This window comes from Oncorhynchus mykiss, chromosome 9 (assembly GCF_013265735.2).
Source record: "Oncorhynchus mykiss isolate Arlee chromosome 9, USDA_OmykA_1.1, whole genome shotgun sequence".
Lineage (NCBI taxonomy): Eukaryota > Metazoa > Chordata > Actinopteri > Salmoniformes > Salmonidae > Oncorhynchus > Oncorhynchus mykiss.
This window is the reverse complement of record NC_048573.1, coordinates 20,380,677-20,407,665: the sequence shown is the minus strand read 5'-3', so window position 1 is coordinate 20,407,665 and position 26,989 is coordinate 20,380,677. Positions and strand designations below refer to the sequence as shown.

At 46.3% G+C, this 26,989-nt stretch overlaps 1 protein-coding gene across 3 annotated transcripts in view; it reads left to right on the top strand.

Annotated features, from left to right (window-relative positions):
- The first annotated feature begins 255 nt into the window (after positions 1-255).
- Positions 256-26,989, top strand: part of si:ch73-335l21.1 (insulin receptor substrate 1-B) — a 56,008-nt gene continuing 29,274 nt past the window's right edge. Inside the window, exons 1-4 of one of the 3 annotated variants that reach the window (XM_036987548.1) lie at positions 256-955; positions 19,374-19,678; positions 19,847-23,021; positions 23,228-24,606. In XM_036987548.1, the coding sequence (XP_036843443.1) occupies positions 607-955; positions 19,374-19,678; positions 19,847-23,021; positions 23,228-23,259 (3,861 nt within the window). In that variant the 5' untranslated portion in view covers positions 256-606 and the 3' untranslated portion in view covers positions 23,260-24,606. Of the gene's footprint in view, positions 956-19,373; positions 19,679-19,846; positions 23,022-23,227; positions 24,607-26,989 lie in introns of those variants that run through there. The other 2 variants (XM_036987547.1, XM_021615051.2) reach the window with 2 other exon arrangements.

The following is a 26,989-nucleotide window of genomic DNA, read 5'->3' as shown; positions in this document are numbered from 1 at the left end:
AATAGTAAGTTACCATTACCCTATGTGAGATCGTGATATGCAAGTTCAACTACATTTTTACCTAGCCAAATTGTTAGATCGCCTGCAAAACGTTTTTTTTTTTTATGCACTGCAAAAATGAGAGTGAACCAGAATGACCGCTATTTATTGTTTCTGCATTCAGAAATCCTCCATCTTCAGATAATGATTGTGTAACTTAGTTGTAAAAGCAGTAGTAAAAGTAGTAGTATGCAAATCAGGGAGCCAAATGAACGGCGAACGACTCATTCGCGAACGACTCATCACTACTACACAGTAGTAGCAGGCGCTTTCGCGCAGTTGCCGAATGTGCTCGCCTGTGTGTTCGTGCAGAAAACTAAAGGAGAGACTGCTGAGTTGAACAAGGTAGTTATTGCAACGAGAAAGGAAGGGGATATTTAGCTAATCTTTTAAAAGACTAAACTGGACCAGAGGACCTCTCTCCCTTGCATACATGTGTTAAAGGGAGGGAGGGGAACGGCACAGAAGGATGTTTGAATTACCCTCTACAGTTAACTTGCGAGAGTGTTTTTGCTGAGTTGAAAATATTAAGTTTAGGTTCGAGAAAAACAAGGTAACTCGAGCGCAATGGAGAGCCAACCACCCGAGCCGCAAATCTACGAGGACGTTCGAAAGAGCGGCTATCTCCGCAAGCAGAAATCCATGCACCGGCGATACTTCGTGCTCCGGACGGCCTCGGAGAGGGGCCCGGCCCGGCTCGAATACTACGAGAGCGAGAAGAAATTCAGAGGAAAGACACCCGTCCCCAAGAAAGCGCTGGTGCTGGAGACGTGTTTCAACATCAATAAGCGGGCTGATGCCAAGAACAAGCACATGCTAGTGCTGTACACTCGGGCGGAGAGCTTTGCCATCGCGGCAGAAAACGAGGCGGACCAGGACGAATGGTATCAGGCCATGGTGGAGCTGCAATGCAAAAGTAAGTAAGCAAACTACAACGAGCTCTATATGGCTGCCTATCGTTATAACGAAGTGGCCATAGTATTACATCTGAACGTGGCGATGTAGCCCACTGCAGCAATTTGCTCAAATGCAGCTTATAAACACGACACGTGCTGGTTTAATATACCACGACTGTCATTGTTATTAGGCTATTTGTTATTAGGTTATTGTTATTAGGCATTTCAAATATATATATATATATATGGTTATTGTTATTAGGCATTTCAAATATATATATATATATATATGGTTATTGTTATTAGGCTATTTTTAGGACATCCAGAAATGTGCATAACGGGAGTAACTTAACATTGCTCGTCAGCAGCGAGGAACGTCCCACTGCTCACTACCAGCGATGTTTTAAAACATGTCCGCACACGATTTTAGCGTAATAGTTTGAGGCATGCTCTTTGCGTTTTAAAGAAAAGCGATGTCAAAATATATCCATATTACAGTGTGTGGTAGGTTACTGTACTTATTAATGTGTTTTGCTGCATATGGACCATCATTTAAATATGATGTAAAATTACAGTGCATACTTCTTTGCATAATAATTATATTTAGCCAAGGTCCCCCAGAAACGGCAAATCGCATGTTCCAAGTTGCGGTGTGTGCTTATCCTTGCCAACACCCTGAGAACGTTATCATACTTTTTTCCCACACCCTAATAGATAGCCTACTTGCGCCAAAAGTTCACATATGGACCAAAAGCTTGTGGTTTGTACAGGGTTTAGAGACGGGTTAAGCAAGTAGTTTCATTAAAACGTATGTATCAAGAGTAGGCTATATTGGAGACAATGTTCTACAGCCAACCCTCCTCCTGCTTCTTCCTTTGCCGAGTCAACCCTGGCCATTGCGCAAACGCATCCAGATTTTTTGTCATGAGCCTGATTCTCTGTTTACTTAGTATGTACGATAAAAGTATGAACAAAGTATGAACACTCCCTACAGTAAATCGCCAGAGCGTCTGTTAAATTACTAAAATGTAATTATAAACTGGGCGATTCGAGCCCTGAATGCTGATTGGCTGACAGCCGTGGTGTATCAGACTGGTATGACAAAACATTTATTTTTACTGCTCTAGTTACACTTGTAACCAGTTTATAATAGCAATAAGGCACCAATGGGGTTAGTGATATATGGCCAATATACCACCGATAAGGGTTGTATCCAGGCACTCCACGTTGCGTCGTACCTCAGAACAGCCCTTGTGTGGTATTTTGGCCATATACCACACCCCATCGTTCCTTATTGCTTAAATGTATGTTTTTATTTTCTGCTGAGATGACAATATTTGCCAAGACAAGACATCACAGTAGAGGATACACGCAAAACCAACAGCATGAACAAGTTGACACAAGATCCATATTGTTGGATACCTGTGTAGTGTGCACAAGTACCACTAGGCACACTCATCTTCCCTTCAGAGTTTTTTTTTGTATTATTTATTCACATTTGCAATTATGCACATACAGTAACAAAAAGCATCGGTTTTCAATTTATACACGCGTTCAAATCCCTCCTGATATCAGCAGTTGAGCAAACCTTTTGTGCAAACAAAACTATCAAGCCAGTGGCTGACTGTGGCTGCAATCACCCGTTTTTTTTTCTGCAGTCTCATCATGGGAAAGAAAGCTCATAGACCAGTGACGGGGGTGGGGAGGACACATGATGCAATCTTGGGTTCAAGGTACTTACAGCTGACCTGCTGGCCTACGTTATGTAAAAGAGCTGACTACAATGAGGGGGGAAAGTAGGTGCTGCCGCAACCAACAAGAGAGAAAAGCAGAAGCCTCTTACTGTGTTGAACATGTCTTAAACATTCTCCACGGGTAACGGTGATCAAGAGGTTGACATAGAATTGGACCTCTTTTGACTTGGTTAACCTGTGCCTTAAAGTAACTGTCCAGTGTTTCTATGAAATATGGCCTATAATTTAAAAGCATATTATCTGTGTGGGAAGGGTGTGTGTGTACCCCAACAACAGAATGGTGTGGGAATATACCAGTCACTAAAATTATTCATGCGAGTAGACCGTTGATTGGCCAGGTCACCCTACTCTAGAATGGTGATTGGCCAGCTCATCTCCCCTCAGGAGTATGATATCTTACTCGATTAGAAAATAGCGAGCATTTTTTAAACGGCCTGTTGGAGATACAATTTTGAGGTGGGTTTTTAAAGTATTTTTTCCCCCTAAAATGTATTCTTTGGCCACAGATAGTACCGTAGGACAACTTTATTTAGATATAAGTCGACAACATTATTTGGGTATAAGTCAACAACATTATTTGGATATGAGTTAACAGAATATGAACTTTTAAAATTAGATTTTCACTGGACAGTTACTTTAACTAATGTCTTAGGCCTATGACCTGTGCAAAGGGGTCCAGGCTGTCTCGGGCTTTAGTTGGCCCTATGAACAGATCTAAGATCAGTTTTCCCTACTCCAGTCCTAACTGTAACCAATTGGGCACCAAAAACAGCAACAATATGTTTACATTTACATTTTAGTAATTTAGCAGACGCTCTTATCCAGAGCAATTAGGGTTACGTGCCTTGCTCAAGGGCACACCGGCAGATTTTTCACCTAGTCAGCTCAGGGATTCGAACCAGCAACCTGTCAGTTACTGGCCAACACTCTTAAACGCAATGCTATCTGCCGTGCATATGTTATATGCAATAGGTTACATACAGTGCCTTCAGAAGGTATTCATCCCCTGGACATTTTACTCATTTTGTTGTGTTAGACCCTGAATTTAAAGATTTTTCGTCACTGGCCTACACACAACACCCCGTAATGTTAAAGTGGATTTATTTTTATTTTTACAAATGAATAAAAAATGAAAAGCTGAAATGTCTTGAGTCAGTAAGTATTCAATCCCTTTGTCATGGCAAGCCTAAATACATTCAGGAATAAAAATGTGCTGAACAAGTCACATGATAAGTTGCATTTACTCACTCTGTGTACAATAATAGTGTTTAACATGAAAAACTACCTCATCTCTGTGTCCCACATACAGTGCATTCAGAAAGTATTCAGCCCTCTTGACTTTTTCCACATTTTGTTACTTTACAGCTTTATTCTAAAATGGATTAAATTGATTTTTTTCCCTCATCAATCTACCCACAATACCCTATAATGATAAAGCAAAAACAGGTTTCAACCGGAAATATCACATTTACATAAGTATTCAGACCCTTTACTCAGTACTTTGTTGAAGCACCTTTGGCAGCGATTACAGCCTTGAGTCTTCTTGGGTATGACGCTACAAGCTTGGCACACCTGTATTTGGGCAGTTTCACCCATTCTTCGGTGCAGATCCTTTCAAGCTCTGTCAGGTTGGATGAGGAGCGTCGCAGCACCGCTATTTTTAGGTCTCTCCAGAGATGTTCTAATGGGGCTCTGTCCGGGCCACTCAAGGACATTCAGAGGCTTGTCCCGAAGCCATTCCTGCGTTGTCTTGGCTGTGTGCTTAGAGTCGCTGTCTTGTTGGTGAACATTCGCCCCAGTTTGTGGTCCTGAGTGCTCTGGAGCAGGATTTCACTAAGGATCTCTCTGTACTTTACTCCGTTCATCTTTCTATCGATTCTGACTCGTCTCCCAGTCCCTCAGTCCCTGCCGCTGACAAATATCCCCACAGCATGATGCTGCCACCACCATGCTTCACCTTAGGGATGGTGCCAGATTTCCTCCAGACGTGACGCTTGGCATTCAGGCCAAAGTGTTCAATCTTGGTTTCATCATACCAGAGAATCTTGTTTCTCATGGTCTGAGAGTCTTTTAGGTGCCTTTTGGCAAACTCCAAGTGGACTGTCATGTGCCATTTACTGAGGAGTGGCTTCTGTCTGCCCACTCTACCATAAAGACCTGATTGGTGGAGTGCTGTAGAGATGGTTCTCCTTCTGGAAGGTTCTTCCATCTCCACAGAGGAACTCTGGAGCTCTGTCAGAGTGACCATTGGGTTCTTGGTCACCTCCATGACCAAGGTCTTTCTCCCCCGATTGCTCAGTTTGGCCGAGTGGCCAGCTTTAGGAAGAGTCTTGGTAGTTCCAAACTTCTTCCATTTAAGAATGATGGAGGCCACTGTGTTCTTGGGGACCTTCAATGCTGCAAAAGATTTTTGGAATTATTCCCCAGATCTGTGCCTCAACACAATCCTGTCTCGGAGATCTACGGACAATTAGTTTGACCTCATGGCTTGATTTTTTTCTCTGACATGCATTGTCAATTGTGGGACCTTATATAGACAGGTGTGTGCCTTTCCAAATCATGTCCAATTAATTTAATTTACTGCATGTTGACTCCAATCAAGTTGTAGAAACATCTCAGGGATGATCAATAAAAACAGGATGCACCGGAGCTCAAGTTCGAGTCTCATAGCAAAGGATCTGAGTACTTGCAGTTGAAGTCGGAAATGTACATACACCTTAGCCAAATACATTTAAACTCAGTTTTTCACAATTCCTGACATTTAATCCAAGTAAAAATTCCCTGTCTTAGGTCAGTTAGGGGCACCACTTTATTTTAAGAATGTCAAAATAATAGTAGAGAGAATTATTTAGTTCAGCTTTTGTTTCTTTCATCACATTCCCAGTGGGTCAGAAGTTTACATACACTCAATTTGTATTTGGTAGCATTGCCTTTAAATTGTTTAACTTGGGTCAATCGTGTCGGGTAGCCTCCCACAAGCTTCCCACAATAAGTTGGGTGAATTTTGGCCCATTCCTCCTGACAGAGCTGGTGTAAGTGAGTCAGGTTAGTAGGCCTCCTTGCTCGCACACGCTTTTTCAGTTCTGCCAACACATTTTCTATAGGATTGAGTTCAGAGCTTTGTGATGGGCACTCCAATACCTTGACTTTGTTGTCCTTAAGCCATTTTGCCACAACTTTGGAAGTATGCTTGGGGTCATTGTCCATTTGGAAGACCCATTTGCGACCAAGCTTTAACTTCCTGACTGATGTCTTGGGATGTTGCTTCAATATATCCACATAATTTTCCTTCCTCATGATGCCATCTATTTTGTGAAGTGCACCAGTCCCTCCTGCAGCAAAGCACCCCCACAACATGATGCTGCCACCCCCGTGCTTCACGGTTGGGATGGTGTTCTTCGGCTTGCAAGCCTCCCCCTTTTTCCTCAAATTATAATGATGGCCATTATGGACAAACAGTTCTATTTTTATTTCATCAGACCAGAGGACATTTCTCCAAAAAGTACGATCTTTGTCCCCATGTGCAGTTGCAAACCGTTGTCTGGCTTTTTTGTGTCCGTTTTGGAGCACTGGCTTCATCCTTGCTGAGTATAGGACTCATTTTACTGTGGATATAGATACTTTTGTACCTGTTTCCCCCCGCATTTTTACAAGGTCCTTTGCAGTTGTTCTGGGATTGATTTGCACTTTCACACCAAAGTACGTTCATCTCTAGGAGATAGAACGCGTCTCCTTCCTGAGCAGTATGACGGCTGCGTGGTCCCATGGTGTTTATACTTGCGTACTATTGTTTGTACAGATGAACGTGGTACCTTCAGGCTTTTGGAAATTGCTCCCAAGGATGAACCAGACTTGTGGAGGTATACCAATGTTTTTCTGAGGTCTTGGCTGATTTCTTTTGATTTTCCCATGATTTCAAGCAAAGAGGCACTGAGTTTGAAGGTTGGCCTTGAAAGACATCCACAGGTAAACCTCCAATTGACTCAAATGATGTCAATTAGCCTATCAGAAGCTTCTAAAGCCATGACATCATTTTCTGGAATTTTCCAAGCTGTTTAAAGGCACAGTCAACTTGGTGTATGTAAACTTCTGACCCACTGGAATTGTGATAGAGTGAATTATAAGTGAAATAATCTGTCTGTAAACAATTGTTGGAAAAATTACTTGCACACAGTAGATGTCCTAACTGCCTTGCCAAAAATGATCAAGAAATTTGTGGAGTGGTTGAAAAACGAATTTTAATGACTCCAACCTAAGTGTATGTAAACTTCTGACTTCTACTGTATATAAATAAAGTATTTAGTTTTTTTAGGTTTAATACATTTACAAACATTTCTATAACCCTGTTTTTGCTTTGTCGTTATGGGGAATTGTGGGTAGATCGATGAGTAAAACAATACATTTAATCATTTTAAAAATAAGGCTGTAACGTAACAACACGTGGAAAAAATCAAGGGGTCTGAATACTTTCCAAATGCACTGTACAATTAATTACCTGTAAGGTCAGTCAATCAAGCAGTGAATTTCAAACACAGATTCAATCACAAAGACCAGGGAGGTTTTCCAATGCCTCACAAAGAAGGGCACCTATTGGTAGATGGGTAAAAAAAAGCAGACATTGAATGATCATGATGAAGTTATGAATTACACTTTGGATGGTGTATCAATACACCCAGTTGCTACAAAGATACAGGTGTCCTTCCTAACTCAGTTGCCGGAGAGGAAGGAAACCTCCACAATACTAACCTAATTGACAGAGTGAAAAGGAAGCCTGTACAGAATAAAAATATTCTAAAACATGCATCCTGTTTGTAACAAGGCAGTAAAGTAATACTGCAAAAAATGTGGCAAAGCAATTAACATTTTGTCCTGAATACAAAGTGTATGTTTGGGGCAAATCCAATACAACACATTACTTAGTACCACTCTCCATATTTTCAAGCATAGTGGTGCCTGCATAATGTTATGGGTGTGCTTGTAATCGTTAAGTACTGGAAAGTTTTTTCTGGATAAGAAGACACGGAATGGAGCTAAGCACAGGCAAAATGTTAGTGGAAAACCTGGTTCAGTCTGCTTTCCACCAGACACTGGGAGATTAAGTCACCTCTCAGCAGGACAATAACCTAAAACACAAGGCCAAATCTTAGCTGGAGTTGTTGACTCAAGAGGTTGAATACTTATCAAATCAAGATATATTAATGTTAGAATTTTTCTTCCACTTCACAGAGTATTTTGTGTAGATCGTTGACAAAAAAAAAATACAATTGATCCCACTTTGTAACAGAACAAAATGTGGAAAAAGTCAAGGGGTGTGAATACTTTTTGACGTCACTGTAGGCCTCACTGATCCTGGATCTATGTCAACAGTTTCTCCCCCACACACAGCACTACGCATGGAGTGGGTATGGGATGTGGTTGCCAGATTAGGGAGACCGGGAGCAGGGAGGGAGAAGAGAGGGAGGAGAGGGGGTGTTTCTCACTCTCTGTAGTTGTCAGCCAATAAACAATCGGCAGAGCAAACCAAATAAACGACCCTGTCGACTCTTCGTCTGGTCAAACATTTTGACATCTGTCTTTTGGCATATCTTGTGTCAATTGTGTCACTGAATTCTCTGTTACTGAATGACAGCTTAACTCAACATTGCTCAGAATGCTGCCACCCTCTCCTCCTGTTTGTTTAGTGTTGTGTTATAAGCGTAAATCTATTTTCTCTGACTGGTCTGAAGTTTAGACATTTCTCAGTCAACCCCAGCCCCAGCCAGCTACATCAATCTACACCCATACGGCTCATATTGCATATAGGGTCTAGCTCATGCGGTTTCAACATTTTCCATCTCTTTCATGCAGACGTTTGACAAAATAATTTTTGAGGTGTATGAGGCCACCTTGTGTGCACACCCACTCACACACAACCCTTGGGATTCCAACCCATATAGAGTAAACGGGTATATCATACAGTGCTTGGAAGAGTCGACAACAAGCTCCTCCCATTTTAAATGATGCCATTGGAAAAATGGGCGGAGTCTCTGTGTCAGTGACCATCTAGTCTTCGGGGTTTCCGTCCAGTAAGCTGAAAGTGTATGGGGGTAACGTGAACCCCCACTTGTACAGTTGGGAGGGCAGAAGGATTCACACCCACCCAGATACCTTTTCAGTCGAGCAAATACTGTGCTGCTGCCACTTTCAAGTCAAGTCAGTCTCCTTGATCCTATAGCAGTGCTTGGTGACATGCTATGGCTTGAACTGAGATTTTGAGCCAAAGCTGACACATTGAGAGGTAGCTACAGTATTACGTCACAGTGCTACATTATTATTGGCAGTGTATGTGAGAACAGGGGCTACAATGGAGAGAAATGCATTCTCTCTCTCTCTCCACACACACACACACACACACACACACACACACACACACACACACACACACACACACACACACGGCATATGTTTTACTATCCTTGTGGGGACTTAAAATGAACCCCTAACCCTAATTGTAACCCAAACCTTAACCCCTAACTCTCATTGTAACCCTAACCCTTACCCATAACTCTCATTGTAACCCTAACCCTTACCCATAACTCTCATTGTAACCCTAACCCTTACCCATAACTCTCATTGTAACCCTAACCCTTACCCATAACTCTCATTGTAACCCTAACCCTTACCCATAACTCTCATTGTAACCCTAACCCTTACCCATAACTCTCATTGTAACCCTAACCCTTACCCATAACTCTCATTGTAACCCTAACCCTTACCCATAACTCTCATTGTAACCCTTACCCATAACTCTCATTGTAACCCTAACCCTTACCCATAACTCTCATTGTAACCCTTACCCATAACTCTCATTGTAACCCTAGCCCTTACCCATAACTCTCATTGTAACCCTAACCCTTACCCATAACTCTCATTGTAACCCTAACCCTAACCCATAACTCTCATTGTAACCCTAACCCTAACCCATAACTCTCATTGTAACCCTAACCCTTACCCATAACTCTCATTGTAACCCTAACCCTTACCCATAACTCTCATTGTAACCCTAACCCTTACCCATAACTCTCATTGTAACCCTAACCCTTACCCATAACTCTCATTGTAACCCTAACCCTTACCCATAACTCTCATTGTAACCCTTACCCATAACTCTCATTGTAACCCTAACCCTTACCCATAACTCTCATTGTAACCCTTACCCATAACTCTCATTGTAACCCTAGCCCTTACCCATAACTCTCATTGTAACCCTAGCCCTTACCCATAACTCTCATTGTAACCCTAACCCTAACCCATAACTCTCATTGTAACCCTAACCCTAACCCATAACTCTCATTGTAACCCTAACCCTTACCCATAACTCTCATTGTAACCCTAACCCATAACTCTCATTGTAACCCTAACCCTTACCCATAACTCTCATTGTAACCCTAACCCTTACCCATAACTCTCATTGTAACCCTAACCCTTACCCATAACTCTCATTGTAACCCTAACCCTTACCCATAACTCTCATTGTAACCCTAACCCTTACCCATAACTCTCATTGTAACCCTAACCCTTACCCATAACTCTCATTGTAACCCTAACCCTTACCCATAACTCTCATTGTAACCCTAACCCTTACCCATAACTCTCATTGTAACCCTAACCCTTACCCATAACTCTCATTGTAACCCTAACCCTTACCCATAACTCTCATTGTAACCCTAACCCTTACCCATAACTCTCATTGTAACCCTAACCCTTACCCATAACTCTCATTGTAACCCTAACCCTTACCCATAACTCTCATTGTAACCCTAACCCTTACCCATAACTCTCATTGTAACCCTAACCCTAACCCATAAGCTTAAAATATCCTTTGTCCCACAAGGGAGAATTTTGTTTGTTTAACTATCCTTGTGGGGACTTTGGGGGATTTCCTGTACCCATGAGGAGCCCACACACACACACACACACACACACACACACACACACACACACACACTATCCGTGCTGCGTTCTGGGAAACTCACCTGGAGCAACCAGGGACTGCCTTCATCTTAATATCTCGCAGGCCATCTCCCTCCCCCTGCTAACCCGTAACTTTCACAAATACAGTCCAGCTGCCATGCAGAGACCGAGAGAGATATTGAGATCTTGATTTGTTCAGCTGGGTCCAGGGGGGCCATATGGCCAGTAAATACAGTATCAAGCTGTAAGAGAAGCTTATTTACCAAACTATTTATATTCACTGTATCAAGGCTGAAGTAGGGTATTAGAAGTATGGAGCATCATCGTTTGCCAGGCAAATAAAGTCCTCTGGCTCACAAGCCACCTCAAGAACTGTTGTTAGACCTAGTAAACAATGAAGCAGTGTAAACTGGAGATGAGAGATGAGATACACGGCACTGTTAAGCCAGGCGCCAGGCAGGGGAACTGTGCGCGCGCGCACGCACGCACACACACACACACACACTAGGAGGTAAACCGCTCATTAAACTATAGTGTCATACACAACCAGCAAGCCACAACCCAGAACAAAGGCCCTTCCAGGTCTGTCTCGATGATAAACAGCTACTAAGCTCTGATCTACAGTCAGTGTTCCCTTTTGGCCTCACATGAACCACAGATATATTCACTGGTGTATGATCCACTAACCCCATATTAGCTCTGATCTACAGTCAGTGTTCCCTTTTCACTTCATATAACAGACATGACTGTTATCTAACACTCTGACTCTATATCAGTGCAAGCCAAGACACCACTTCACCCATGTGGATACACTTGTCTCAAGGCATGGCTGTAGTGTAGTATTTATACCCAGCCCTTGTCTCCCAGTCATCCAGGCAGGCGGTATGATCCGGACCTCACCGGTGGCCGCCTCGGCCGGGGAGGCGATTAAAAGTTAAACCCAGTTAAACTGCTGCTCATCTCCCTAATTAGACCGTAATTGTTGTCTCCGGGTCGGCCTGACTCGGCGCTGCCCGACGGGGACAACAGGATGGTGGGTGTGAACCGGAGCTAGCTTAGCCTAGAGCTATTTTGGCCGCTAAGACCCGGGGCCTGTGTCACAAATGGCACCCTATTCCCTATGTAGTGCACTACCTTTGACCAGAGCCCGGGTCAAAAGTGATGCACTACATAGGAAATAGGGCACCATTTGGGATGCCGCCTGAGTAAGCACTGTGAGCTGGACCCTCCCTCCTCCTTCTCACATTAGCCACAGGGCCACGGGGTCATTTCCTATGCAGAAAATAGTTGACACCCATTAACACCCTGTAATTTCATTCAACATGTAGGGCTAGCCCGTGTTTTGCTGGGCAGGTAGATCCCCTGTTGCACAATAGACCCATGTTCTCTCTCAACAGTCAGCTACTGTAAAACGTCAGCCCAAAGGCTTGGCTCGACATTTAGGCTTGAGAGTGATCAATTTAAATCCCCTACACGTGCTTCATATGCATGTTATATGTGCAACAAGCGCGATTTATCCCAAGGATAGTCGGTAAGTGGCCCATAATTTGATTGACATGAGGGAAAGGCTGAGAGAGGAACACAATCGATCACGTCGATGAGCATGCATAGAAACCTTTTTATGGCGATATTGATCTGCTGGTTGATAGCTAACCACCAGCTCACCGCACGCTGCTGCAGGACCAGGTCAATGGGTTCATCTCAGTGGTGAATGAATTGGACTTCTGCAGCTGCATTGGCATGAAGAAAACTGGACAGGCTCCAGTAAATTCCATTGGTAGTCCTCCTCTGCTATATTACTTTGGCTTATCTTGTACTTTTGGCTGAGTGATGAAGACTAGGAGACGAGAATAGACCGCCTCTTCTGGTATGCACCTGGTGTGTGTCCTCCTCCAGCGCAGTCTTCTTCCGTTAGTGGTTCTGTGAGCACACAAGAGCCTTGACGTGGCGCTCTTTAATGATGGCTGCCAGGTTGACGAGGCTGTTGTGAAGACCGACCAGCACGCTAGCTAACCTTCACGCTCACTTTCATGTGGTGCTTTAGCAATGACAAATCTGGATGCCTCACTGATAATTGTGTGCGTGTGTGTGTGTGTCTTCATAACGCACACCATATGTGCGAACTGAGCCTTAGGGAGGTGGTGGTGTTGTGTACGTGTTGTGTTTTTTCCTCCGGGGGGGCCGGGAGAGAGGGGGATGGATAATGAGGGAGTGGGAACGGAGGAGAGGTGGGGGAATAGAGGAAACAGACTGGGACACTCGGCAGTAAGGGAGATACTTTCTGGAGGGGACCCACGGTTTTATTGACACACACAGACACACACACACACACTAGACACAGCTGTCCTGTGTCTCTCCGCACTGGTAACTCAGGGTGATGGCGAGAGATGAGGGGGAGAGATAGCCGAGCAGGCAAGATGGTAAGCGAAGGGACTTCAGGCCTCAGATGTCCAGCTTGTTGGCTTCTTTAGTGACGTATTTTAGAGTGTTGTGGCATGCTAGGGCACTGGGGTCAGCGGCATGAAACAAGGCCTAGTGGGAAAAGGATCTTTCCATGCCAGCTCTAGCTTTCAGTGATTAGCTGAGTGCATTAGCGAAACTAGGAGAGATAACGTTTTTACGCCTAGCACTCAAAGATATCGATCCCCTCCATGAATCTGATGAGATTGGAATGTAAAAATCCACAAAAAGCGATGGGGGGCGGGGGCGCCACACGGTTTGGGAACCCCTGCCCTACTTCATAAAATGATCATACGAACAGTACAGTAGGCTACTTCACACCAAAAAAATAGGTTCTAAATGTAACCTAAAGAGACTTTTTGGTCAAATGAAAGTTGAGAAACTAAACCCTCAACTTCACTACAGCGTCTGACCAATAAAATAGACTATACATTATGCAACACTACTGAATCCTACCAGACATCACACATGAAGCCTACCTGCCAACTGAGGGCTACTCCAAGGCACACTGTCCATACTGAACCTACATGTCAGAGTTGAGGGCATTTCCATGGAAAAGGATCCATGAGCACCAACATGTGAAGCTCATAGGAGCATATCAAGTCGGGGGTCAGATGAAATGAAATCTACGTCTATCTTTTTTAGAAACTGGAATAAGCAAAGGCTTTGATTTCTTGTCAAACAGATGGAGAACGGGTCATAGGAAACATCCAGACCGAAAAAGTATTTAAAGGTGTTAGAATTACATCGAAACACAATAATGTAAAACTAAAGACTTCTGGCAACTAATATCAGCACTTACTGATATTTAGTTAAGGATATATATTTTTTCCTTCTGTAAGTTTAAAGGGACACTTCAGGATTTTGGAAACGAAGCCCTTTATCTACTCCCCAGAGCCAGATGAGCTTGTGGATAAAAATCGTATGTCTCTGCGTGCAGTTTGATGGAAGTCGCTAACTAGCATTAGCGCATTTGCTAACTAGTGTTAGCACAAAGACTGGAAGTCTATGGTAACTGCTAGCATGCTAGTAGATACCATAGCCTTCCAGACAATGGCCTAACACTAGTAAGTGCATTGGCTCGCGAAACTACCTCTTAACTTCCTTCATACTGGATCCATTGCCAAAATCCCGAACAATACCTTTATGAAACATTGCCTTGTGCCTTGAAATTCAGTAACCAAAAACCCCACACAGATCATTAAGATATTTTCAAAATGTTCTCCCTTTTGAGGAGGGAGGATCATGAAATTTCACAAAAGTAATGAGTAAAGGTAGACCTATCAATTAGTTGTAGTATTTTTATGTTAATTAACTATTAAGTAATAAAAGTGAAATTCTGTACCTATTATTCTGAAATTCTATTAATGATTTGGTAACGGAATTTCTGCAATTTAATTGGATACAAGGAGAAATTGTAGTGGTCACAAACCACAGTTGGGTCACCTGCTACAGTCCTTCCTTCCACTGGCATACTGTTATGTTCAGCTCTTTACCGTTTTCTTTCTCTTTCTGTGGTCATTTCCAAACGCCTGAAAGTACCATGTTCATCTGTACAAACAATAGTACGCAAGTATAAACACCATGGGACCACGCAGCTGTCATACCGCTCAGGAAGGAGACGCGTTCTGTCTCCTAAAGATGAATGTACTTTGGTGCGAAAAGTGCAAATAAAATAAAATAAAGTGGTGATCCTGACTAACCTAAGGCAGGGAATGTTTACGAGGATTAAATGTCAGGAATTGTGAAAAACTGAGTTTAAATGTATTTGGCTAAGGTGTACGTAAACTTCCGACTTCAACTGTACACACGCACACACAGGTGCGCGCATGTGCAAAGGACAAACAGCTGTTACGACCCCCAATAAAGGCCGGGCTGAGCTGGAGCAGGAGGAAGCAGGGGGAATACCGTAGTGCCTTGGAGCCAACAAGTCATAATCACACCTTAAGTCATATAATGGCCTGTGGAGAGATTCCCAGCAAGACATATTAGTCTACTGTATATGCTTATACTCGTCTTGAGGGGGTAGAGAAGGGTGCAGTTAATAAAGTATGCATGAATAGTGCAGTGTGTGTGTTCTGGACTTCACACTGCAGTTGGTGGTAGCCATACGTGAAGCTGAAAGTTGTCATAAGGTTGTAGTTAGGTTATAATACGTGACCTATCTTGTATGAATAGAGTAGTGTGTCAGAGTGTGTTCAAACTGCAGTGTGTTACATCCATTAATCACATGTTGAACTGAATGTTTCCATAATTTGTATTTATTTTTATTTTACCTTTATTTAACTAGGCAAGTCAGTTAAGAACAAATTCTTATTTTCAATGACGGCCTAGGAACAGTGGGTTAACTGCCTGTTCAGGGGCAGAACGACAGATTTGTACCTTGTCAGCTCGGGGATTTGAACTTGCAACCTTTCGGTTACTAGTCCAACGCTCTAACCACTACAAATCTGTCGTTCTGCCCCTGAACAGGCAGTTAACTGACTTGCCTAGTTAAATAAAGGTAAAATAAAAATAAATAAAAATGATGGAAACATTCAGTTCAACATGTGATTAATGGATGTAACACACTGCAGTTTGAACACACTTTGCCGTAAGGTTGAGGTACAGAAACGATGGGCTATATGAATAGAGTAGAAAGTGCTCTACTTATCCTGCAGTTTGGCTGTAGCCACAGACTAGCCACGTGGAAAAGCCATTTGAAGCTGAATGTTGCGATAAGGTTGCCCTACAGTTGTCTTGCTAGCTGGAACCGTCTGCTGTTCACCCAGAGAGGTGCTCCTTGTAGCCCTGGAGCACAGGGTCACTTTGACGCCGTCTTCGCCATCCTGTAGTCTTATGAATCATCCAAGACCGCTGCTGAGGGCTTTGGGAAATGACCGCTGTGTGTGCGTGAGGGCTAAGCTCGTTTGCAGTGTTATGTACCCCCCCCCCCCCCCACACCCCTGTCCCTCTGTCCTTGTGCTGGACCTGACTGCACGGCCACCCCACTGGGTTTTCATTGCGTGAGCTAAAGGCCTTGCTCTTTCTCCACCGCTGGCTCTGTTAGTAACACTCTGCCAGGGAGAGGTCCCTTAGGGGACAACCAGTCACATCTAGAATTCACACACTTCTGTACACCTCCTACTTCTGGAACGTCTGAAAGAGGTTGGTACGATGGCAGGTTGGGTAGCTGAGATGGATATTATGGCCACTTTAAGGCGACGATAAGTGCAGCAGTGGAACCATGTACGCAGAGAGTCGGGAAGCACGTTCAGGGAGCGAATACATTCAAATAAATAAATGAGCAAAACAAGAAACACAAACAGCGCGCCGTCATGAAAAACAGGAACAATGACTGGAGAGGAAACCAAAGGAAGTGACATATAAAGGGCAGGTAATTAAGGAGGTCATGGAGTCCAGGTGAGTGTCATAATGCGCGTAACGCTGGTGACAGGTGTGCGCCCTAACGAACAGCCAGGTGACCTACGAGGCCGGAGAGGGAGCACACGTGACAAGCTGATGCGTTTAACTGAGCTAGCGGGCTGCTCTGACTGCTGCAGACGGCGTGTGTGGGTGCGTGTGCACGTGCACTCCGTGCGTGCGTATCACTAGCAGGTGTAGGAGGGAAAACGGTGGCCTTGCAAGACCCGAGATCAAAGAAGGCTGTTGTGGGGTTGAAGTGGGAAACTTGACGCTCGGCTGATTTCTAAGGATGTATTCATAACAAGCAACACAGGGCTGCTTCGCGGATAGCTGAGGAGTTGTTGGGGATAAAAGAAACGCCCGGTTGAGCGGTATTTGGCCTGGGGATCTGAGGCCGTGCGTGGGAAGGATGGTCAGCGGAGGGGGATTGTAAGATGGTGACAGGGAGAGATAGTGTGAAGGAAGGATGGCGGATCTATTTTGACTTCCATTATTACCCTTCAAGTCAAGTTTCTGTCGTCACTCAGTAGATCCCGGAAAGTCTACGTCTTTTCCTTCCTCGTGTTTCATTCATTCTTTAACTTCTGCTTTCATTTTTCTCAAGGACCTTTTGTTTTCCTTCTGCATTCCCTCATCTGTCTCAGTCCCTCTGCCTCAAAATCTACAAAACACATTTTTCTGGTGGTAAATCTTTATGCAGCTGGCAACAACACACACACACACACACACACACACACACACACACACACACACACCCACCCACCCAGACAGCGGTCGATTAAATAGTCGTGCTTGGCTTAGAGTGACTCATCTAATGCAGAGGACATACATCGGACACAGCCAATGGTCTACGTTGTTTTCCATTTGTTTGGTACCATTGATTCCATTCCAGCTATTACAATGAGCCCGTCTTCCTACAGCTTCTCTCACCAGACTCCTCTGTCTGGCATAACAGCTATTCTGGTGTGCCTTGATGTCCTGGTTCATCATCCATTTAGCGGTAAGAAAGCCAGAAGAACATACACACGCAGGTTTCCCATTCCACGGCCACAACTGAATGTTTTGGAAGCGGGGAGTGGAAATGTTAGTCATAACAGATGGTCGAGTCTGTCGTCGTTTTGTTTTTGCGTTCGTGCCGGAGGTTTTTGTCCATACACGTGGTTGTGATTATTGGGTTAAACAGAAGGCACGGGAGAGACAGAGGAACACATGCTTCCCTGCACCTAATTGATACCACTTCATGTATGTGCGCGAGCACATACACACAAACATGCACACGTGCACAGTCCAGTATGATAATGTTGGAGGCTATGGAGAAGTAAGGGCTTTCTTGTGTTTGGTTGAAGTTGACAGAGGTGCCTCTAAGAGCTATCAGTCTAAACATCTAAGCATTTAGGCCTAGTCTTAAAGCGAGTGTGGGTCGTATGCTTGCGAAGGATTCATTGACACCCATTCTTATCTATGAAAGCCGTTATTAAACACATGTTCTGGTCCCCTTACCTACCACTGATATTAACAGAGGACTTCACTGTTCAGTATTCAGTGAGCGACCTGTAAATGAGGGTCTACTGTAACCAAACCTTATACAGTAAATGAAACATTTTTTTCTATGGGGTTGTAATGTATTCAGAACGTCTCAAACCTGCAAACGCCAACCAGGTGTATGGAAAAGAAGTCGTCCTAAGGGCTACAGAGATGGGCGGGATGGATGGTAAATTATCGACACCGACCATACCGATCACTTATCGCAGGCATTTTGCTGATATCGTTCTTCACAACAAGTAGCCTGTTCTACAGAAATTAAGTTTGTAATTAAAGAAGTTTGCTAATGCGGGTGATCGTTATTGGGACAATTGATGGCAACAACCATCAAACTAGTAACAGTAGTTTAAAGGATAATAAGAAAAGAGGAGTGGTGCACATGAATGTTATGAACCTTTTGTTCAATTTATCGTTATCACATCAGTTCAGACAGTTTATCACGATGTGGATTTTTGTCAATATCGCCCAGCTCTAATCCGCAGGAAGTCAGTCGCCTGTAGGCGTTGCAAGTCAGGTAAAAGACAGGCTAGTCTTTTTGTTTTCAGTCATTGTCCTTTTGAAGTGCCTGAATCCTCAACCGTTTACATTTTTCATGCGTGTGTGTGTGTGTGTGTCTGTGTGTGTGTGTGTGTGTGTGTGTGTCTGTGTGTGTGTGTGTGTGTGTGTGTGGCCACCGAGTTGAAACATGCAGCTGCATGAAGAGCAGGACTCACAAGCCCGCTGTGGATTGTTCAGAATTTGTTAAAACACTAGATATCAGCACAGTTTGCATAACAGCGGAGGCTTAATCGTGTGTGCTGGGTAAATAGTGGTGCTTTCACCTCACATTCCCTCGTAACTGAGGCACGACGGTCATGTTGGTCTGTTTTTATCTCTATATTCCCTGTATCCGCCCACCTGTTTTAATCTCTATATTCCATCCCTCTATCCGCCCACCTGTTTTTATCCCTCTATCCGCCCACCTGTTTTTATCCCTCTATCCACCCACCTGTTTTTATCCCTCTATCCACCCACCTGTTTTTATCTCTCTATCCACCCACCTGTTTTTATCTCTCTATCCACCCACCTGTTTTTATCTCTTTATCCACCCACCTGTTTTTATCCCTCTATCCACCCACCTGTTTTTATCTCTCTATCCACCCACCTGTTTTTATCTCTCTATCCACCCACCTGTTTTATCTCTTTATCCGCCCACCTGTTTTTATCTCTCTATCCACCCACCTGTTTTTATCTCTCTATCCACCCACCTGTCTCTCAATCTCTATATAAAACACTTCTCTCTCTCTCTCTCCTCTATATCCATCCCTTCTGTCCTCCTTTCCAGGTAAGGTGGCTAGTACCGACACCGGTCCGGGAGGGGACTACGGTGTACCCACCCCAGGCCCAGCCTTCAAGGAGGTGTGGCAGGTCAAGGTGTGGCCAAAGGGGCTGGGCCAGGCCAAGAACCTGGTGGGTGTCTACCGGCTGTGCCTGACTGAGAAGACGGTCAACTTCGTCAAGCTTAATTCAGACGCCGCAGCCGTGGTCCTGCAACTGATGAATGTGAGGCGCTGCGGTCACTCCGAGAACTTCTTCTTCGTGGAGGTTGGTCGTTCCGCGGTCACGGGCCCCGGGGAGTTCTGGATGCAGGTGAGATGAGATGTAACACAGGCCTAGTCTCTGGGGTTGCAGCTCTGAGTGGTCACTGTGTTTTGATTGGCAAGCTGTGTATTCATCCTAATGCATGACCATTTGATGTTGGCTAAACTTAAAGGAAAAGAGAACCCATATAGTATAACTGTGTTCTGTCTCATGCAGGTGGATGACTCTGTGGTGGCCCAGAACATGCATGAGACCCTGCTGGAAGCCATGAAGGCCTTGAGCGAGGAGTTCCGCCAACGCAGCAAGTCGCAGTCCAACTCCGGACCAGGAGGGGGCGCTACAGCCTCCAACCCCATCAGCGTCCCCTCGCGACGCCACCACCCCAACCCGCCCCCCAGCCAGGTGGGCTTCACCCGCAGGCCCCGCACTGAGCCGCCTGGAGGGGCTGGAACTGGGGGCAACAGTGCCAATGCATCGCCCACTCCCCGCCACAGCTTCCCCAGGTCACGCACAGCCAGCGACGGGAGTAAAGGTGAAGAAGGTGTGGGTGGAGCGTGTGGAGGGGTAGGGCAGAGTTCCAGTCTTACTACCAACGGGTCCTGCTCCACCACGCCCATCCTCAGGTCCAAATCGGCCCGCTCGGCCCCCACCCTGGCCAAGAACAACCCCATGGGCCTGATGCGCTCTGTCTCCACCCCATCCCCCTCCCCGGCCCCCAGCCTCTCCTCCAGCTCCGGCCACGGCTCAGAGTTTGGGATAGTGGTGGGTGCGACCGGAGGGGGGGGTGGTGGAGCAGGGGCCAGTGCATACAGCCGCGTCCCCTCGCACAACGCTTCCGTGTCGGGCTCCCCCAGCGACTATGGCTCCTCGGACGAGTACGGCTCCAGCCCTGGGGAGCAATCCTCCCACTCTCTCCTGGCCCCCTTCCCCAACATGCCTGGAGGGTCAGCCGGGTCGGGCGGCCACGGTCAACCCCTGGACGATGAGGCTGCTAACTACACCCTAATGGGTCAGCGTGGTGGTAGTGGAGCCACGTCATCTGGCTGTCTGCCTGCTGGTGCATCCAGCTCAGCCCCTTCCCACCAGGCCCAGACCAAGAGGGTCTTGCGTCGCTCCTCCAGCCGGGAATGTGAGGCTGAGAGGGGGCTGCTGAGCAAGCGGGCGTCCCTGCCCCCCATGGCACTGGAACGCCTGGCCCCACGGCCCCGCAGGGGGGAGGAGGAGCAGGACGAGGATGCGGCCGACTACGCCATCATGTCACGAAGCACCAGCAGGGAGTCCTTCACCACCTCCTCCTCTTCACGGAGAGACTCTGAAATAAGCCACGGTGGAGAGGGGGGAGGAGGGGGGTACCTGGATGTGGCTGGAGAGTTGGGTGGAGGTGGAGGTGTAGTGCGGGATAATGGCTACATGTCCATGCTCCCGGGAGGAGTGACCCAACCCCCTGTCAACCTCACCAACTCTCTTTCCGCCTCGGTTGCTGACGAGTCCAAGCTGGCGGACGACTACATGGCCATGACACCCAACAACAGCGTATCACCGCCACAACAGATCCGGCCCCCTCCCGGAGACGGCTACATGATGATGTCACCCAACAGCAGCTGCTCTCCGGACCAGCGTGGTGGCCTGACAGGCGGGGCCTGGGTGGGCAGCAGCAGCGCGGACAGCCGGGCGGGCAGCGACTACATGAACATGTCCCCCATCAGCGCCCGCTCGGCCAACAGCAGCCCCCCTCCCCCCGAGCACCCCCCTCAGACAGACCCCCATCCCCTTCAGCAGGCCCCTCAGACAGACCCCAATCCCCTTCAGCAGGCTCCCAAGATGGTCTACTCCTACTACTCACTGCCCCGCTCCTACAAACACACGCCACCTGGTGGACACTTTGAGGACGGCCGAGGAAGGAGGCCCAATGGGAGCGGTGGTGGTAGAGGGGTTGGCAGAGCAGTGGGTGGTCGTCAGGACCCCAATTTGGGTGCGGTCCAAGGTCGCCACCTGTCCCTCTCCTCGTCCTCATACTCCTCCAGCTCGGCCAGCAGCGAGAGCCTAGGGGAGAATGAGGACAGGTCTTCCCAGGGAGCAGGCCCCTCAGGTGGGGGAGCTCACTCTAAAGACATAGGGCTCCTCCAGCAGAGACGGGCGGCCCCCAAGCAGGGCCAGCAAGGGGGAGCCAGGACCCGGCCGGTCAGCCTGTTTGTGGACGTTTCCAAAGCCAACACCCTCCCCAGGGTCCGTGAGAACCCCCTCCCCCCGGAGCCCAAGAGCCCAGGGGAGTATGTGAGCATCCAGTTCAGAGGAGGGCCAGGAGGTGGGGAAGGGAGGGGACTCAGACATGGGATGTCCCTCCCTCGCGGTTCCAGCCAGCGCCCCTCACACCAGCCCACGTCCTGCCTGGGGGGGTTCCTGCCCCTCTCCCGCAGCCCCTCTGCCCCCCTGACACCGCTCACCCCACCATCAGCCTCTGAGTATGTCAACATGGACCTGGGGCCCTCTCCGTCCCCCTCGCCCCTCTCCCTGACACCGCTGGGCTTCCCTTCCTTCCCCACCCCTCCTACGCCCCCTCCCATGGCCCTGGCACCCAAGGCCCGCGGTGTGCTCAGGGTGTCCCCTCAGCAGCAAGGGGAACCCCAGGGGGTTGAAGCAGGGCCCAGGATAAACAGACAGACTACCCGCGTTGTGGTGACTCAATCAGAATCCCCTACCTCCTGCGGGGACTATACAGAGATGGCCTTCAGCCTGAACAACAACAGCGTTGCCAGCTCCATGTCCAACAACACCTCCTCCAAAGCCCCCTCCCCAGCCAGCCCCGAGCCACCAGTCCCTGTCCTCACCTTGGGCCTGGACTTCCCCCTGGCCAAAACCGGGCCCAACCCAGACCACGGCGCTAAAGTGATCCGGGCCGACGCCCAGGGCCGCAGACGCCACTGCTCCGAAACCTTCCTCCCCTCCCCCTCTCTCCCTCCCCAATCCTCCAACTCTTCCTCTGTCGCCTCCCTCTTCCCGGAACACGCCCAGGCTGTGGCTCGCCGTCTGGGGTTGGAGGGCGTGCTGTGGGGAAACGGAGCATCAGCCGAGCATCTCCCCTCGCAGTTCCTCCATCCCGGGCCTGGCCTGCCCTCTGCCCAGACTTCATCCATGGAGCAAGGCCTCAACTACATAGACTTGGACTTGGCTAACAAAGAGAACCCTCATGCAGCCCTAGACGGGTCTTCAACCGTCCAGGCCAACCCCCTTCGCCTCTACTCGTCCATGTTGACTGGGGGGGCCGGGGCAGTGGCGTCCGGGGCTGGAGTGGGGGGCAGTGTAGGCTCCAACCTCAACACCTATGCCAGCATCGACTTCTATAAGTCAGAGGAGTTGCGAACGCATCAGAACGGAAACAAGGATGGTACAGGTAAGATGAACTGTTTTTTCACATCTGCTCCTTTTGTCATATTTAGGTAGTAGTCTAAATGTCCTCGCTCTCTCTCTCTCTCCCTCTGTCTCTCTGTCATGCTCTGTGTGCAGCTTTGGTTGCTCTCCTGAGCCTCTTCTTATGCCACCTCTCTCTCTCTCCCACCTCCATCGCTGTGTCCTGCTGCTACTGTCGAGATTATTCAGATGAAACAGTGGCCTTTTACATAATCAAATGAAACTGAGCAGTTCTGTCCGTTTATGTTCATATTCAGGCCCACCTGGCGCCGGATTACGCACACACACACGCACACACACAAACACAGAAACCAATCAGATATTTGTTACTGTCTATTTAAGCCTAAATCAAAGATATGGTTAGGCTGCTTGCTATCTGTAGCTAAGTACATGCAATGGTTTTATCTGCAAATCTATTTTGTCTAAAGGGCAGAGCAATATGAAACCTTTTTAAAATTCAATGTTCATTTGTAGCAGTTGCATAAGGCTGAAACAACCTATTAAAACAATTCTTATTCCATGAAAATGTGCTTATCGATTTTTTTCATGTCTCGGACTGCACATTCTATTCAATTTTATCAACAGAAAATATCCATTTAGATAAAAGTTCATAGCAAATTCTATACTAGCCTTGCGTTTTGCTACATGTATGACAAACATATTCTCTGAGACGGAGACAAACGTTCTCTGTAAGAGAAGGCTGTCTTCCCTGACCTAGCCTGAGCTGGCTCATTAGAGAAGCCCGTCTTCCCTAAGATTGACGAGGGAAATCTCTGTGGAGTGGTACTGCTTGGCCTACAAAAGGCCTTTGAAACAGTTAACCACTGTCTCCTAATCTCCAAACTGGAGGCACTGGGGTTAAGCAGTATCCCTCTAACGCTGGGTAAAGTCCTACTTATCAGGAAGGGAGCAAGTAGTAGAAGTTAATGGCTCACTGTCTCAGGCAAAACCAATGAGTTGTGGCGTTCCGCAGGGGAGCGTGCTTGGGCCGTTTTTATTGTGTGCTGTTTTTATTGTATATCAATTATATGAAAGACGCTTGTTCTTGCCGTCTTTTTCTTTATGCGGATGACTCTACACTTCTGGTGTCTCACAAAAGTAAAACTATGTTGGAGAGCATACTTAGCACAGAGCTTACTAACATTAGCAAATGGCTTGGAGATAATAAGCTATCTCTGCACTTAGGGAAAACTGAAGCAATTATTTTTGGATTCAGACCTAAATTGAGTAGGTCCTCTGAAATCAGAGAGGAGTTACGGGGTAAGGTGCTGACTACTAAAACCTCTGTTAGCTACCTGGGATGTATCCTTGATGGAAGCTTGGGAGGTGTGAGCATGTCCAATAAGGTGCTAGGGAAGGTTAATGCCAGGAGTTTTTGGGTAGAAAGTCCAAGCTGCTTGATAAGGACTCCATGAAAGTGCTAGCTACTGCCCTCATTCAATGCCATTTAGTATATGCTAGTACTTCCTGGTTTGGGGGCTTAGCAAAGCTTATGAAGGGAAGCTCCAGATAGGCCAGGATAAACTAATCCTGGTAGTATTGAAGATGAGTCCACGTACTCATATAGGCAGGAGCTGCTTTCTCGAACTAAACTGGCCTGTTGAGGCTAGGGTGTCCCAGATTAGACTCGGTTTGGTTTACAGGAGTATTTATGGTCCTGCGCCCAGATATCTAAGTGATTACTTTCCTCATGTTAGGGATGCACACAATCACAACACCAGATCAGGTGTTGCTGATGTGTGCTTATACAGGTTCAGGAGTAATGCTGGGAAAGGTACAGTGCCTTGCGAAAGTATTCGGCCCCCTTGAACTTTGCGACCTTTTGCCACATTTCAGGCTTCAAACATAAAGATATAAAACTGTATTTTTTTGTGACGAATCAACAACAAGTGGGACACAATCATGAAGTGGAACGACATTTATTGGATATTTCAAACTTTTTTAACAAATCAAAAACTGAAAAATTGGGCGTGCAAAATTATTCAGCCCCCTTAAGTTAATACTTTGTAGCGCCACCTTTTGCTGCGATTACAGCTGTAAGTCGCTTGGGGTATGTCTCTATCAGTTTTGCACATCGAGAGACTGACATTTTTTCCCATTCCTCCTTGCAAAACAGCTCGAGCTCAGTGAGGTTGGATGGAGAGCATTTGTGAACAGCAGTTTTCAGTTCTTTCCACAGATTCTAGATTGGATTCAGGTCTGGACTTTGACTTGGCCATTCTAACACCTGGATATGTTTATTTTTGAACCATTCCATTGTAGATTTTGCTTTATGTTTTGGATCATTGTCTTGTTGGAAGACAAATCTCCGTCCCAGTCTCAGGTCTTTTGCAGACTCCATCAGGTTTTCTTCCAGAATGGTCCTGTATTTGGCTCCATCCATCTTCCCATCAATTTTAACCATCTTCCCTGTCCCTGCTGAAGAAAAGCAGGCCCAAACCATGATGCTGCCACCACCATGTTTGACAGTGGGGATGGTGTGTTCAGCTGTGTTGCTTTTACGCCAAACATAACGTTTTGCATCGTTGCCAAAAAGTTCAATTTTGGTTTCATCTGACCAGAGCACCTTCTTCCACATGTTTGGTGTGTCTCCCAGGTGGCTTGTGGCAAACTTTAAACTACACTTTTTATGGATATCTTTAAGAAATGGTTTTCTTCTTGCCACTCTTCCATAAAGGCCAGATTTGTGCAATGTACGACTGATTGTTGTCCTATGGACAGAGTCTCCCACCTCAGCTGTAGATCTCTGCAGTTCATCCAGAGTGATCATGGGCCTCTTGGTTGCATCTCTGATCAGTCTTCTCCTTGTATGAGCTGAAAGTTTAGAGGGACGGCCAGGTCTTGGTAGATTTGCAGTGGTCTGATACTCCTTCCATTTCAATATTATCGCTTGCATAGTGCTCCTTGGGATGTTTAAAGCTTGGGAAATCTTTTTGTATCCAAATCCGGCTTTAAACTTCTTCACAACAGTATCTCGGATCTGCCTGGTGTGTTCCTTGTTCTTCATGATGCTCTCTGCGCTTTTAACAGGCCTCTGAGACTATCACAGTGCAGGTGCATTTATACGGAGACTTGATTACACACAGGTGGATTGTATTTATCATCAATAGTCATTTAGGTCAACATTGGATCATTCAGAGATCCTCACTGAACTTCTGGAGAGAGTTTGCTGCACTGAAAGTAAAGGGGCTGAATAATTTTACACGCCCAATTTTTCAGTTTTTGATTTGTTAAAAAAGTTTGAAAAATCCAATAAATGTCGTTCCACTTCATGATTGTGTCCCACTTGTTTCACAAAAAAATACAGTTTTATATCTTTATGTTTGAAGCCTGAAATGTGGCAAAAGGTGGCAAAGTTCAAGGGGGCCGAATACTTTCGCAAGGCACTGTACCTTCTTGTATACTGGAGCCTCAGAATGGAATGAGTTGCCTCTGCCTATGAAAACAACGTCTTTTCTGTTTTTTTTAAATGGTCGAATTAATAAACTAAACTAAACTATCCTGAGCTGGCTCATTAAAGAATCCCGTCTTCCCTGACTTAGCCTGAGCTGGCTCATTAGAGAATGCCGTCTTCCCTGACTTAGCCTGAGCTGGCTCATAAGAGAAGCCCATCTTCCCTGAGCTGGCTCATTAGAGAAGCCCATCTTCCCTGACTTAGCCTGAGCTGGCTCATTAGAGAAGCCCATCTTCCCTGACTTAGCCTGAGCTGGCTCATTAGAGAAGCCCGTCTTCCCTGACTTAGCCTGAGCTGGCTCATTAGAGAATCCTGTCTTCCCTGACTTAGCCTGAGCTGGCTCATTAGAGAATCCCATCTTCCCTGACTTAGCCTGAGCTGGCTCATTAGAGAATCCCGTCTTCCCTGACTTAGCCTGAGCTTGCACATTAGAGAATCCCGTCTTCCCTGACTTAGCCTGAGCTGGCTCATTAGAGAATCCCGTCTTCCCTGACTTA